The sequence below is a fragment of the Eleutherodactylus coqui genome, chromosome 2 (genome assembly GCF_035609145.1).
Source record: "Eleutherodactylus coqui strain aEleCoq1 chromosome 2, aEleCoq1.hap1, whole genome shotgun sequence".
Classification (NCBI taxonomy): domain Eukaryota; kingdom Metazoa; phylum Chordata; class Amphibia; order Anura; family Eleutherodactylidae; genus Eleutherodactylus; species Eleutherodactylus coqui.
In genome coordinates, this window is record NC_089838.1 from 204056317 (window position 1) to 204072351 (window position 16035).

Genomic DNA, 16035 nt, shown 5'->3' on the forward strand with positions numbered 1-16035 from the left:
AAAGAATTGCAGCATGTCCATTCTTTTTGCGATATCACCCATTGCATTCAATGGGGCTGGTGCTGCTGCAATGGGAGAGGATCCCTATTCCATGCTGCGGCTGTGACAGCTGCAGCAGGGGATTCCTTGGATGTGAAACCCCTGGATGCTGTCACACCCAGGGGCTTTACCTTCTGGCTTTACCTTCTGTCAATGGGGCTGGCGGGAGCAGCAGCAGCCCCATTGAAAACATAGGGAGAAGATCGCGCTCCTCTGTCACTTTCTGCTACAAAATCGCTTCGATATTGCTGTGAACACATAATTTTGTAGCATCAGTGTTGCTTTTTTCTTGGAAAAAATGTAGCATCGCGTCACTACTACCAGCAATTTTCTCATGCGATAAAGTTGCACGATTTTATACTAAGAAAGTTAATAGGATTTTCTAATATTAAAATTGCATTGCATAGCACAAAAATCACATGTTCGTGCTATGCGAGGCGATAAACAAGGAGGCTTCATAGGAAAACATAGGCTACAAAACAGCAAATCACGTCCATATAGGGCATGCCGCAATTTTGTAGTCTCGCAATGTTGCAGGCTACAAAACATCACTCGTGTGGATGATCCGATAGGAAAACATGGGCTTCACATACATGAATTTTTGTAGCTATGTCGCATCGCTAGAAAATCGTGCGATTTTTGTAGCCCATGTAAAACCAACCTGAAAGGTCATTTTAATTATACAGTAACTTTATATAGTGTGGCTCTGTTCATATGTCCAATAGTTCTTTTCGGTCAGGTTTCCATTGTCTTTGGTGGTCAGAATAGTGTAGCATGCGGCTCTACTCTATCCAGTGAAAACTACTGAATTCTGACTGACACCATATAAATCAATGGGATTCTTCAGGATAAATTACAAAATGGATAATAACGGATCTGATATCAGAATCTCAGAGATTGCAAAATTGCACATTCTGTAAAGCTTGCTTGCTGTGGTGTCACTACAATGTATCCTTGATTTTTTTCTTAGAAATTGAGAGTATTGGAAATTCACATATGCAGCTCGCAACATCATTGAGAGAGGAGATTCGCAGCTTAGAAGACTTTAGAGAGCGGCAGAAGGAGCTGAGGAAAAAGGTGAATGTTAAATAGAAAAGAAAAAATTGGCATATTGCTTCTAGAAATTCATCAATATCTAGGAAGCCCAAACAGATAAGTAGCTAAATATGCAATGAACCTTTCAATATAAAAAATATCTATATTTCCTATAATTTATAATTCTGGATGCGTTCCATCAGAGTCCTGCAGTAGATTATACACAATGAGAAACCTGTGATACATTTTTGCCATTTCCCTATTGTTGTGCTGGGATTATATTTTCCAGTGTGTTTCCACCTACAATGTGGTTTTGTCGACTAACAATCACATATTAGGAACTCGTAAAACTATTAAATTACTCCTAAACGATTTTGTCTGTTTAAGGGCTTATTTAGACGACCGTATATCGGTTCGGTTTTCATGCCAAGCCGATATACGGTGTCCTTGTCTGCAGGGGGGGAGGATGAAAGAGCCAGGAGCAGGAACTGAGCTCCCGCCCCCTCTCCACCCCTTGCCACTATTTGCAATAGGAGGGGGCGAGACGGGGGCGGAGCTAAGTCTCAGCGCTTAGCTTTGCCCCTGTCCCGACCCTCCCATTGCACATAGTGGTGAGGGGCGGGGAAGGGGCGGGAGCTCAGTTCCTGCTCCTGGCTCTTCTATCCCCCCCCTGCAGACAATGACACAGTATATCGGCTCGGCGTGAAAACCGAGCCGATATACGGTCGTCTAAATAAGCCCTCAATTTGGGTTTTCTTCTTTGGTCAACCCATATTTATTAAAAGAATCTTTTGATAGCTATCTGATCACAGGGTGTCTGATTGCAAATAGAAAAAGGATGTGACAGCATCAAGTAGTGCAAAAAACAAAGTTTCCTTTTTTTGCATCACAGAAGGGGAAATATAAAATTTTTTTTAAAACAATCACAGAAAATGTCCATTACTTACTGAGTAAGGAGTGCATATAGATGCATCCTCCTCTCACCATGCAGGTAGCTGACTACCAAATGGGGGAGCGAATTACACCTGTGCAGGACACCGATGAGACAGCCACTCACACTGCCTCTTGATATAGAGGGGGGTAGCTGTTTGGTGTATACTCCCACACAGAGTGGATACAAAGTGCCAGACCATTCTGATATATGTAGTTCACCATGCAGACCAGCAACCTATTAATAGCGCCATAATAATTCGGCGGGTTTTCCTGCACTTCCATCAGTGAACCACATTGGTACTGTCACCCTTGGCTCCCCCTGGAGTCTCAATGCCACACTACATGTGAATGATAGATAATAAATGCAAGGCATTGGTTGGTTTTTGGCCAAGATACATGAGCCCACTAACCACATCAAGGTTCCTTGCATTGTAGTGGGTCCCTACACTAATATAAATGCATCACAGAAGGGGAAATACGGCCATTACTTGCTGAGTAAGGAGTGCATATAGATGCATCCTCTCACCATGCAGGTACAGTAGCTGACTGGCCATTTTCTGTGATTGTTTTTAATTTTTTTTATATTTCCCCTTCTGTGGGGGAATTCATTAGCAAAATGCTCATTGTACACGCTTATCAATATGGCTAGTAAATGAGTGTCCTGAACGACACTCCCTGCTACGTTAATTTTATAAAAAGTTATATGAAAATGAGTTTTCTAAAGCAGATAATCCCTTAAAGATTGTATGAATAACAATTACTAGCGGAAAACTTTTTGGTTAAAGGGGAAATAATGTAAATGTTTGATCAAAGGGAAGTTCTGAGTATTGGACCTCATAAGTGCTCATAACAAGCCAGACAAAAAAACTGCTTTTTGTTAGAATATGCTTTTAAGTATGGCTCACACTGCATTTGTGCAAAAATTAGCAACTTTTTAATTTTTATGCTGCTTTTGGGGAAGTGGATGGGATTTAGCAGAAGAGGAATGGCCTACCCAACAGATTTGCTATCATTTATACATTTCTTTGCAATAAACTATAGTGCTAATCTACCTCAGTTCATAGCTGGCATAGATTTGCTTTTCTGTCTTATGGACAGTCAAAGTTGCGCCAGATTTATTGAAAGGTGATTACCAGTCTTTAGTAAATTCTCCCCTTTGGTTATCACATTTAGGGGGCAATTTACTCACGACCGGCGATATTATGTTGGTCCTTGATAGTCGTCACGTCAGCTTAAGTAAGAGTCATCAAACGCACATCTTTGACTGTCTCTGTGCCAGAAATGCAAAGCTATGCCAGTTATGAGCTACTGTAGATCTTGCTATACATCCATTGAAAATAATAGGTTGCATTTTCGTGTGAGTTTTGTGCGTCTCACACTGTACAAAACTCGCACGATTTTCTCGTGCAAGTGCATGCACCCTAAGACATAACTGCATGTCGAGTTTTGCAGCAATCTAATATTCCTATCTGGGTACATAATTTTTTTGCCAATGAGTGTATGTCATGCTTGCTAAGCCCTGCCTACAAAGAGGAGCACAAAAAGTTGTAAATTATTGCACAACTGTGGTATGCACCATAACTTTCGACCTTTCTTTGGTACAACTGTGACACACAATTCATAATAAATTTCCCCCTAATGATTGTATTATATGTTACTACTATTACTGCAAGAACTTGGCTAACAATATTGCAATTTTTCCCACATAGTATGAAAATGCTATGGAGCGGCTACAGAAGAATAAAGTGACCTTGTACAAGAAGACAATGGATGTGAGTTTTCTATGGAAGGGTTCTCAACAGCGCAGAATTGCCATGGAAACATTGTGGATTTTGGCTGTTGGACTTGCAACAATTCTACTCAACTGTTGCCCTCTCTCCCATAGCTATGACAGTTTTTTTGTTTCCATCTTTGAAGCACAGTAAAGGAATGTATTTACTAAAGTAATTTATCATACCAGAGCCATTAAAAGGGTATTCCGTTAAGAAAACTTTATATCCTATCTGCGGGATAGAAAATAGCTAGCTGATCAGTGGGGGTATGACCACTAGGACCCCCACCTATCACCAGAAAAGGAGTCGCATGTCCTCTATGATGTCATTGAATGGCTGTGATTGGCTAACGCAGTGCCGGCTTTCATTGGCTGACGCCGCACTGAGTTAGCCAATCAGAGCATTAGCTTTCTGTAGGCGGGGCATTCAAGCCCCGCATCCAGAAAGCAATGCTCTGTCGGTGAGGAGGAGGGAGCGACAGCCTGTAGCAGCGCCGCGGAAGGTGAGTATTGATTTTTTTTTCCCTACACCGTATTCCCGGTGTATAAGTTGACAGTTTGGGTGTCGTCTTATACGCCAGAAAATACGGTATGTTTTATTTATTTTTATCACTTATTTACATGGTATTAAAAAATTAAATAATTGATGTCATAATTAATTTATGTAATAAATTAATATAAGGGTACGTTCAATTGTAATGGAATTGATGCTGATTTTACGATGTAAAAGATTTACAGCAAATTCCGCATTTCACTACTTGTGCGGATTCTAATGTGGATCCACAACAGCCCTCGTCACTACATTTGAAAAGATGAAGTTAGCTGGGGATCCATGTCAAAATCCATAGCAGATTTTGTGGATTTTGACATCAAAATTTCGTGAATTTTGACATCAAAATACACAGCGCTGAATATGATGCAGATTTTGGTGTGGCTCATGTGAATGTACCCTTAAAAATGTAATATTTTCCTAGATAAATTATTGAAAAATGACTATACAAGCTAAATAGTATGGATGATTGTAATAGAAGGGATTAATGTGTGCTGTTTTATACAGTAAGCTTTCCTTATTTCCCCTCGAATTGCACACTTACAGGAGAGATAAGGGGAGAGATGCCAAAGCACCGCTGACATGCAGTAGTATACAAACTTTCCCGACAGCTTGGTGATTGGCTGTCACATATGATGCCATTGGGATTTGAACCAATCAGCATCAGCCTGTTTTATCTGCTATGGGGTGCTGCGGTTGCCGGCAAAGCGGCTGACATAAATTTATCTTGCTGCTGCACAGAGCTCAGGCAGCAGCAACGTAAATTTACTGTCAGCAGTTGCGAATGGGGTTAAGGATGGTTGACAACCCTGCTCAGCTTGTCTCTTAGTCCTTGTGGAAGAACATCTCTTCTGTGGTTCTCTGTTCCTGTGTGCATTTATTTAAGCACTTAACTTTATTGACAACATTACCTCCAGAGAGACACTAATGTTTTACAAGTAAATAGGAACACTGTGAAGTATGTGAACACTATAGGTGGTTTATTGTGGAATTTTAAGGCATCATGCGGTATGCTAATTATACGAGCATGGAGACCTCTGAGATGTTTCTAATTGAATTGTAATTTTGTGGCTTATAACTATAGCAATTTCCTGAGGGTTCAAGGAGCTGACCCTCTACCACTACTAATAGGCCACCATTGTGTTTACTACTCTATGAAGACTAAGCTTTTGTTCACCTTTTACAAATATAATGGTTGCATTGAATAGTAGATTTTTTTGCCAAAACTAAGTCGTCTATGGGTGCTACTTAATAAGTTATGTATGTACAGATGTTTCTTCTACTCTCTCTCTTTTTCTATTTAGTCAAAGAAAAATTATGAGCAGAAGTGCAAAGAAGCAGAGGAAGCTCAACTAGGCTTTGAACAAGTGGCTACAACCGGAAATGCTAAGCAAGTAGAGAAGGTAAAAGACTTGTCTTAGTCACTCATGGCTCACATTGCACTATAGAATGATAAGTGGGCAGCACAAAACAAGTTTCCATTTAAACATGTACATACACTTCTATGGAAAGACATGGCTGTTGTTGCTATTTAAAGTCTCTGTATTCCTTTGAAGTTTATATAGTGAGTCATCATGTACATTACATCTTTCCAGAGACACTTACAAACCGCTTTAAGGAGGTTGTCCAGTTGTAAACTATTGATGGCCTCGAACAACTGCAGGAGGAGGCATTGAATAGGGTCAGCCGTGACCGGCCACCATACAATGCTCTAGAATTGTTATTTTATTTACAAACTTTCAGTTGTTTGCGAAAAAACAAACAATAAGAATTTAAATAGTTCAACACAACTAATATTACAAGTAGTTTATCTAAACTGAACACAAAATGCCACTTTTAATGACTACTGTAGTCTCAGAATTATTCATGACCCACCTCCCTCCAGCTTAATAGAGTTCCTCATAAGGAGCACATATTCACACATGTGCTTGTGCCAAGCATACCTAATGCAACTAATGAAGGGCTTCATTTGTTGAATTAGGTGTTCCTGGGTTGAAACCGATCAAATACATGGAATGGCCAGTGCTTTGTTGACTGTGAAATTCGACTGCATATTTGAAATATGGCTAAGTCAAGAGAGTGGTGCAGACAGATAAAGATAAGAAATTTCCATTTGGCTCCGACCACCAGGAATACTTCTTTCAACCAAAAGTCATTTCTGCAGAATTTAGCACATAAATACTTTTGCCTCCTCAATTTTCCAGTACCAATCCAACCTTTTCCCAAACCCTACAGAAACTCTCCATCCATTGTACCCCAAATGAAAAAAATGCTTACCTTGGTGTCTCACACAGGAAAATTACCCACCTATTGTACCCCACAAAGCAATAGTGCTCTCCAAACAGAAATGGTGCCCCTTTTAGGAGACACACAGTAACAGTGCTCCTCTCAGTACCCTGCACAGTAACAGTATATCCAGTTATGCTCCTACACAGTAATAGTGGCATCTTTGTATCCCTACACTTAACCCCCCATGTAGTAATTGCTCTCTCATTTGTCCACCCACAAGGTAATAGTGCCCTCTTTGCACCAATTAAAATAAAAAAGTTAAACTCACCTAATCTTCAGAAGATGAACAGACAGGTCCTATTCTTCTGCAGCACAGGTGGTGCAATGCAATAGTGTCATTGCACCGACTGACCTATTTTTCAACCTTGTCAGTTGACAAAGTCCTGACAAAAGTAACTGGAGTGAGCTAATGGGTTTCTTTACCACCTTAGTTTTCTACTGGAAACCAAGGTTTGCTTCCTCTCCAGGCCCTTGAACATCTTGAACATCAGCTGCACAATGCTATTAACCCCTCTACTCATCCAGAAGGTATAATACGGGAAAGACCATGAGTGCTAAATGTAAATAATTTCAGAGTTGTGTTTTTAGTGGTAGAATCCCTAATTTTCTCTGATTTTCCTAGTTCTAGTCCATGCTTTGCTTAACAGTTGATGATCCCAAGAACATGATAGGCATATTTGTTGTCCTATACATAGCAAGCTGTAATGCACTATGTGTTTTGACATATTTTTAAAGCCAGCATTAAGTTTTTTTCAGCAATTTCTGCTCTAATAGCTCTTTTGTGGAATTTCACCAGACAGACTTGCCTTTACCCCTTATACAAGAGCCAGCTTTGTGTGCTTATAACCATTAATTATTATTTTTTTTTCTAAAACGCTTAATTTCCTTTGGACTACTTTTTAATCACTGGAAAGCCCCACAGGAACTACTGTTTTAGAGATGATCTGACCCTGTTGTCTAACTAGCACAATTTAGTCTTGCTGTCACTCATATCCTTGTGTTTGGCTATTTTCAACCCCTAATGACACAGAGAGCACCCAGTTCGACTAATTGCTTTATGATCTTGGTGCATTAGGATCTGATATATTATCCTTCTTAGTGAAAGCTACATTCTGTATGAATGTAATACTTCAGGGTTATAGACATTCAGTTTATGGTTCCTTTTCATAGTTCCCAAAAAAGGGTTTATTTCCTTAGGTTACTTCAACAAATCTTTCCAAAATGTGTTGATTTTCTTACAGTAAATGAATGCTTCTTTTAGAGTAAAAGAACTACTTCTAAAAGAAGAGTCTTATTAGTACTTTATATGCCTGATAAGATTTAGGTTTTCCTCTTGTATTTTACCACCATTAAAGGCCCATTTATTAGACACAATGATTAGCGCTCAAAATTCGCTCAAAAGCTGTCTTTTGAGCAATAATCATTGTAACTGCACTGACATCAAGCAGTTTTCGTTAAGCCGTCGCTATCAGGGATTCACAATGGGATGCAGCTGATACTATTGTTTCAGCTGTATTTCGCTCCCTGATGACAGGTTGGGTATGAAGAACAGAGCGGTCCATCTCTGTTCTCCATACCCCGCTCGGAGCGTTCTGCTGTATAACAGCCAGGCGCTCCGAGCAGAGAACAGCTGGATGCAGAAGACAAGTAGCCCCACTTGTCTTCTGTATACCCCGCTCGGAGTGCAAGGTGATCGCTCAACGTTTGAGCGATCATCCTGCGCTGTAAATCACACAATGATTATTGCTCAAAAGACATCTTTTGAGCGATAATCATTGTGTCTAAATGGGCCTTAAGACCCACAGAATGTCAGATAAAAGGGGTACAATTCCTAGACTTTTTTATTCAATCTGTCTCGTGGCCAAATGGCTGCAGCCCACGATGCCTTCAGTGAAAACATTAGTGGATTGACTTAAAGGGGTTTTCTGATTTAAGTAACATTGGTGGCAGTAGTGGGACAAGGGGTGTGTAAACACACCCAGTCACCTCCCTCTTCGTGCTGCTTCCCCACCACTGCCCACTGCTGTGGTCCTCTGTTTACATTGGCAGCAGTGGTCACCTGGGTTGTTTACCACTACAGCCAATCAGTGACGTCTCATAAGCCTGTCTTCTACATAAGAAGCCCACGTGACAGGTTCACGGCATGTCACCAGACCTTCTGACTAGGTGACATCACCCATCAGATGCCGCAGTGCCAAACCACTTAAACCAGCAGTACAGGGCTGTAGTGAGTATATTTCTTTTGTATAGTTTTGGGCATAGGAACCCAAAACTATATAGGAGTAATAACTCAGAAAACCTCTTTAAAAGTTTAATGCAATTAGAATGTATAGAGATGGAGCACAGTAAAAAAAAGGTCACAGGAGAAAGTTCTTTAATCAATATAAAGCCTTTATTGTGCAGTTTTTCAGTGATGTGGAGATAAAGCAATTAATTACACCCTTCACTTTCTCGGAATGGTATTTGATAGAAAGCTTAATGTCATATTCATAGTGTAAATGCTATGGAAATTCCACAGCCTTTACAGTACAAGCCATGTGGAAGAGATTTAGAAAAAAAATCTACATTTTTGAAAACTTTTCATCAATGAATCTTCAGCGTTTTTGAAAAATGCTACAAATCCTAAATCTGCAACATGCCTATTTATGCAGCGGATTTCAACACTTGGATTAAAATCCACAGCAGATCCAAGAAAATCACAGGGGCAGAAGTATGTCTATGTACTAGAAATTTAAAGCCCTTCACAGATATAGAAAAACTAAAATATAACTTTTATTTATGACTCCATAAGATTAAGACATGGGCTAACAAACAAACAAAGAAAATAAAAACTCAGGGACAGATTGCATGTGAATCGGGATAGGTCAATAGGATATTATAAGTTGAGAAATGACCTATCCTTGATAGTGATCCAGTAAGGACAAAATTATATCTGGGTCTATCGTGTCAACTACTGGCCCAGAATATTTTTCACAAAATAGTACAGAAGGACCTGAATATCCGGTCCTAGATGGATAGTACAAAGACGTTTTCTTATCAAGGATGGACTGGCATAAATCGTGGAAAATTGGAACCAAAGATTTCAGCTCCAAAGAATGTTTAAGCTCCACAACCAAAACTGTAGCAAAATCCACACTATTTAGGTGCAGGTTTTGCCACTGTGGATTTCTTCTGTATTTGCTGCAGGTTTTCCGCTGCTGAACGGCCGCAGTAAATATGGTGTGTGGGAAGGCAGCCTAGGTGAATCTGAAGGTATCCTAGCAAGCCTCTATGATTGTTTCATAATACATTAAGTTGTCAGGTTATAACATGTTGTTCAGTTGCATGTGCAACTGATTTTTAAAAATTTCTTGGAATGTCGGTCACGGTGGGTATACCTGCATGCCTTGTGTTTTATCAAATGTTTTATGTGTTTTATTGAATAGAATGCAAAAACTAACAAGACAAGCAAGCTGTTTGGAAATGTTCCTCTCAACTACACTTTCATTTCTTGTTTCACATTTGTTTTTGTCTATATTCTTCTCATATCTGCACGCTTTATGGCCGGCTGTACACGAACGAGTCCGATTCTGGATGCAGGATCCCGTACCGGAATCAGACCCTCTGTCCGGCCGGTGACCCCGTGTACCTATCTTCCTTATCTGTACTGTGGATGGTCCGGACAGCTTGCCGTCGGACATGGGCAATACAGATTTAACTGCGCTGTCACTAGGCAATGATGCGGGCACTGCGACCTTAACACAATGTTAATTGAGGAAGGGCCACGGGTCGGACGGCTTCCATTGACTTCAATGGAAGCTGTCCCTACGGACACCACAGAAAAATAGAGCATGCTGCAATTTTTCCTCTGCGACTGGAAAATCGCAATTGGTTTCCGCTCATGTGCAGGAAAAAGTGCTTTTCAGTAGCGTGCTATGGACGGTATTTGCTGCGGAACCGGATTCTGCTATGCGAATATGCCCGTGTGCAGGCGGCCTAAGCTTGGCTTCTCCTGTGCAATTTGTACATCTAAGCTCTATAAGAATTTCCTTATATATAAGTAATATAGAGGATATAGGTATATGCACAGAGTAAGAAGCAGCCCCAAGCTCTGCTGCTTAAGGGGGACCTTAGGCTCCTTTTGTTACACAAGAAAAACAGAAATATAATGAACAGAGAAAGGAAAATTAAATCTTGTTTTATGTTTCAGACCCAAAACAAAGTGAAATATTGTAAAGAAGCAGCTCAAGATGCAGGTACATACAATGCTGGCAGCCTGTCTGCTGAGAGGTTCGGGTTTTCTTATTGTCATATACTGAGGAATAAAAGCATGAATGTGAACCATCAGTCTTTCTGCAAAAAAGCAAGGGATCTTAGGTATATTCATAAATGTACAGAATTTCTTTGGAACCCTTCCTACCCATGACATACTTCATGGGACAGATAGAGGTTAAAGAATGATAGCAGCATTATGATTGGTTTTCATAGGCTCCAAGACAAGTTGTTTTTGTTCTTTTTTAATGTAGCTCAGTTTTGAAAAATGAGGCCCAACATGACTCCTACCTCTGGCAGTGGTTTATATTTCCCTTAAAAAAAAAAGGATCAGACATGTTGAAATCCAACATACCAACATTAAACGGGTATTCCCATCGCAGACGTTTATGGTATATCCAAAGGATATTCTATAAAAGTCTGTTACGTGTGGGTTGTGCCTCTGGGCTACACACCATGAATGTTTGGCCAAGATTGGAAAACCCCTTTTAATGACGTTCCACATTAATTAAGTCCAACATTAGTCCAGCCCACCGTACAGTCCAGCACAACATTAATGTAGTTCCAAAATGTTGTATATTGGTTTCACTGCAAAATATTCATGCACCATAAAAATACAAACTATGTTGATTGAATATGTTACTAAGAGCTAAATATATATTGGTGAAATTTTGGATGTCTGATATATCACCACCTGTATCCCGTCACTACAGGATTGCTGAACCAACCACAAATGATGTCCAATTGAATAGAGCTGTTGCCATATTTGCTCCGCTGCTCCATTAATTTCAGTGGGACTGACAGTCCGTAATTTCTGTCAGCCACATTGAAGTGAATGGAGCAGCAGAGCACATGCGTGGCCACTGTTTTATAGAATGTGACGTTACTGCAGGTTGGTTCAGCGATGAGAAGAGAGGGATACAGGACTTCCACTGATCAGACTTTTATTACCTGTCCTGGCTCTTCAGGGAGTGCCTGTCTCTATCCACCTGCCAAGCCCATCCGAAGACCTAAAAGCCACCCATGCCCACCGGGTGCCACAATACTTTCCCCAAGCCTCCGGCTCCTCTGCCCCCAACTCCTCAAAATGCATAAAAGAGTGGAGTTCCTCCACCCACATTGTGCATGTCGGGCAGTATTGGAACGCCACAGTCTCGGAATGATTCGTCTAACTGCTATAATGAAAAATCAAAAGAGGCTCCTCTTTGCCTGCCTCATTAATCCAGTGAACATAGAAGGCAAGGCTAGCTCCGGGGTAAGGGTCACCTCCGCGTGGCAGATATGGTTGAAAAGCTCAATCACCTCCTTCCAAAGGGCTGACACCTGAGAACAACCCCACCAGATATGTGTCATTGTGCCTCTGCTGTTATTGCATCTCCAACAAGTGGATGAAATCTGGGGGAACATCCTCTGGAGTCGGTCCGGGGTTCTGTACCACCTCAACAGAATTCTGAAATTCTGAAATTCTGAATTCTGAAATTCTGAGACGGGTAGGGTTTTGATCAGTCTGGGTGGGGTCCAGAAGGCTGCCTATAAGTAACCCGCCACATCCCCATGCTCCGCCTCCACCCACAGCTTCAGCGCTTTATGTTTTAGCAAGTCTGTTTGGATACTGGCCCTGTAGTAGAGGGTGAAGTCAGGGAGTCCCAGGCCCCCTCTTTCTTTTCTCCTCGTAAGGAGCGAGAAGCGCATGTGCGGTTTGCACCCTCTCCACACAAATGCTGTTATCAAAGATCTCAGCTTTTTCAGGAATGGTCTTGGAGTCTTATCGGAATGGTTTGACACAGGTAGAGAAACCTAGGCAGCAAGTCCATCTTGACCACATTAACCCTGCCGCTCCATGAATGAAACAGGGGGCCGGATTGTGCGTTTTTAATCCCAAAATGCATTGTACCTGCCTTAAAATCAAAAGAAAATTGCTGATAAATAAGTGAGATCTAGGTCAGATTTTCACTGACCTACGTTGCACTCTCCCATGTGAATAAAGCCTTAACCAGGTAATACTCTTGCACTGGTGGTAGTTGTGCCCCTGCCTGGCTTAGTCCTTAGGACCACTGCATCTAGAAGAAATCTCAATTACAGCTCTTGACAGAACAAAGCCTGCAACTCCACTATTCTTCTGGCAGAAGTTCTTGCCACTAGGTCCAATGTCTTGCATGACAAGAATTTCAAACTGCAGTCTTGCACTGGTATAAGAGAAGCTGAAAAAGTGTTGCAAAATGATAGGAAAGCCAATGTAGATACAGATGGCCACAATGAGATCATGTGACAGGTAATACTAATGAGCCATTACTATATAATGGGGGACTAGTTACATAATGAATAAACTCAAAATTACCTAAGTGGCCCTTTAAGGGGTTAAATGAGTAGTAGTAGAAGGATTGATTATTTTTAAAATGATGTTATTGCTTACTAATATTGGAGAAGTTTTAGGCTGAAAATGCAAAATAATTCACAACAATTAGCAGCTATTCAGTAATGTTTCCACCAGGGGGCATCATAACTCACATTTTAAAATATTAAACTTTCATATATTTTATATATCACCTTTGTGCAATCAATTATAGCTTCATCAAGCTTGAATTTCTGAATTGTGAAATATAAGATGTCTGTGGAGCAGGTTCATGTAGTCAGTACATATTGAGAATTGTATAATCCGCTTGCTGTTTTTTAATGCATTTTTCTTACAAAGTATGTATGTTATCTTCTAGACCAATTATACAAGCAAAATGTTACTTTATTGGAAAAAGCTCAATTAGAATGGGAGACGGAACATGTCAACACCTGTGAGGTGCGTATACTTCACTGCACACCAGCATTCTGTCTGGATTATCATGTATGTCATGCATCAATTATGTATTTTAGGCATTTGAACAACAGGAGAAAGACCGGATCAGTATCATGCGCAACTCCCTCTGGGTTCATTCCAACCAGTTTTCCATGCAGTGTGTGAAAGATGACGAGGTAACAGCAGCACACTGAACCAGATTACATAAAAGCCACTACTGTTCTCCAGACTGCAGCTTAAGGGTGCCTACCCACTTGCGATTTTTTTTCCTGTGATGTTTTGCGTTTTTTCTCAAGAGCAATTAGTATAGAATGTGTTCTTGTTCATCTGGGTTTTTTTTTCCGTTTCGTGGGGTTTTTTCACATAGGAACTGTCAGTTGCATATGTCTCCTTATTTTTCTCTTAATGCACCCATGATTGTCAATGGAGGGCTGCAAAAAAAGCCGCGGAAAACGCGCGAAAACGCTGCGTTTTTCACGCGCGAAAATCGGCAACGCAAGTGGGTAGGCGCCCTTAATCCAACTTTCTTGTAGATTTGTTGAGTCTTGTATTTCTTGGATTGGCGGAGTTTAGGGCAGTTTGTGCCTTTTTTATGTGCATGATCCTATACATTCCCCATAACTTTCTGACAGTGAGGGTGATCAATGAGTGGAACAGCTTACCACGGGAGGTGGTGAGTTCTCCTTCAATGGAAGTGTTCAAACAAAGGCTGAACAAATATCTGTCTGGGATGATTTAGTGAATCCTGCACTGAGCTGGGGGGTTGGTCCCTTCCAACTGTACCATTCTATGAGTCTAAGATGGCGCGATCTTGTAGTCCGTTCAAGACAAATGAGGTTGCAGCACATTTAGAAACAGCTGAGAGCTCTGATCTGTACATTTCCCTACTGCTGTCATTGTAGATGCTGGAAGTTGTTAGAGACAGTCTAGAACAATGTGATGTGGAAGCAGAAATGAATCTCTTTATTCAGGCCAATACCACAGGACGGATCCCACCTGGTAATATTATTAACCTTTATTTATATGATACCAACGTATTCCATAAACCAATAAACATTCACTTTAGTAACACTGTATCCACAAGAGAGGTGATAACTATCTGATGGTTGGGGTCCAACTGCTAGGATCACAAGAATGGCGCACCCTGAATTCCCCTAGTGAATGGAGTGGTGCTGTGTACATGTATGACCACCACTCCATTCACTTATGAGTATTTCTCCCCATTTTCTGTGAAAATCACGGCTGTATAATGGGACAAAACAAAACCACTGATTTCAATAGGAATTCAATGATTTCGTCTTCACTGCAGGGATTTCTTGGCCATGATTTGTACGACCGAGAAAAGATAGGACCTGCCCTATCTTCCCCCTATGTAGTGAATACATTGTGTGGGGGAGGATCAGGCGGCATATACCTTCTCGCTGTTATTTTCAAACTTCTGTGCTCTGCCGTGGAGTTTGAACTGCCAAGGAGGGAGAAGAAAGTAGTTCCCCCTAGTTCAGGCGCAACTATGCTCTGTGCCGGGGAGCGTAGCTGGCGCCCATGGCAGTCTGTTTTCACCCTAAAATAGGAAGTTTTCGGATTTATTTTTTTAACGGACGTGTGCATGTCTGAATACACCAGTACAAATCAATGGTGCTGTATGCTGCCCGTATTACGTCGATAAAAAATATAGACATAATACAGACAGAAAATATACCCGTATGCATGAGGTCTGAGAGAGATGGCTACTGCAGACTAGGTTATTCCATCTCATATGATTACCTAATACATATACATTTGGGTGATGGACAGTATGGCATTTATTACATGCATTTGATGAATGCATGTGTCATGAGCTTTCCACAAGCTTTTCATGACGTATGCATTGAATAGATTACATTATAGCATATGGGTACCTGTAAAATAAGTGTTAGTTTTACACAAATGTATTATTCCGGTTATAGTAGGACTCGTGCTGCTTTCTTGTAAGAATGGAGATTTATTGCAGGCTTCGTGGAGTTGTAGTACCTACAGGAAAAAATACAAAATTGTGTCAGTTGTCAAAATCAGTGTGTCTGTGAGGAAATACATGCTTCTCTCTTGGTTAATGTGAGTCTTCGTATTCTGTAGGCCCCATCGCCCACGTCCCAGCACCTGTCTGTGCCACCTGCACATGGCCGGCTTGGATTTTGCAGGATCCAACCCTGTGCGCGGCCGGTGACCCCAGCGTATCTGTTTGCCGTCTTCATAAGCAATGACTCGAATCCTGTGATCTTTCCACAGTGATGATTGCGGAAGGGTCGCGGGCGGACAGCTTCCATTGACTTCAATGGAAGCTGTCTGCATGGAAGCCACACAGAATCGCCGCATGCTTATGGGTGGATATTGCATCGCATA

The 16035-nt window shown here is 41.1% G+C and overlaps 1 protein-coding gene across 2 annotated transcripts in view; it reads left to right on the forward strand.

Moving 5' to 3' along the window:
• Positions 1–16035, forward strand: part of PSTPIP1 (proline-serine-threonine phosphatase interacting protein 1) — a 63090-nt gene that overhangs the window by 41846 nt on the left and 5209 nt on the right. For both annotated transcript variants that reach the window (XM_066592260.1, XM_066592261.1), the window contains exons 5-11: positions 1010–1116; positions 3717–3779; positions 5633–5731; positions 10807–10852; positions 13580–13659; positions 13734–13832; positions 14559–14655. In XM_066592260.1, the coding sequence (XP_066448357.1) occupies positions 1010–1116; positions 3717–3779; positions 5633–5731; positions 10807–10852; positions 13580–13659; positions 13734–13832; positions 14559–14655 (591 nt within the window). The remainder of the gene's footprint in view (positions 1–1009; positions 1117–3716; positions 3780–5632; positions 5732–10806; positions 10853–13579; positions 13660–13733; positions 13833–14558; positions 14656–16035) is intronic.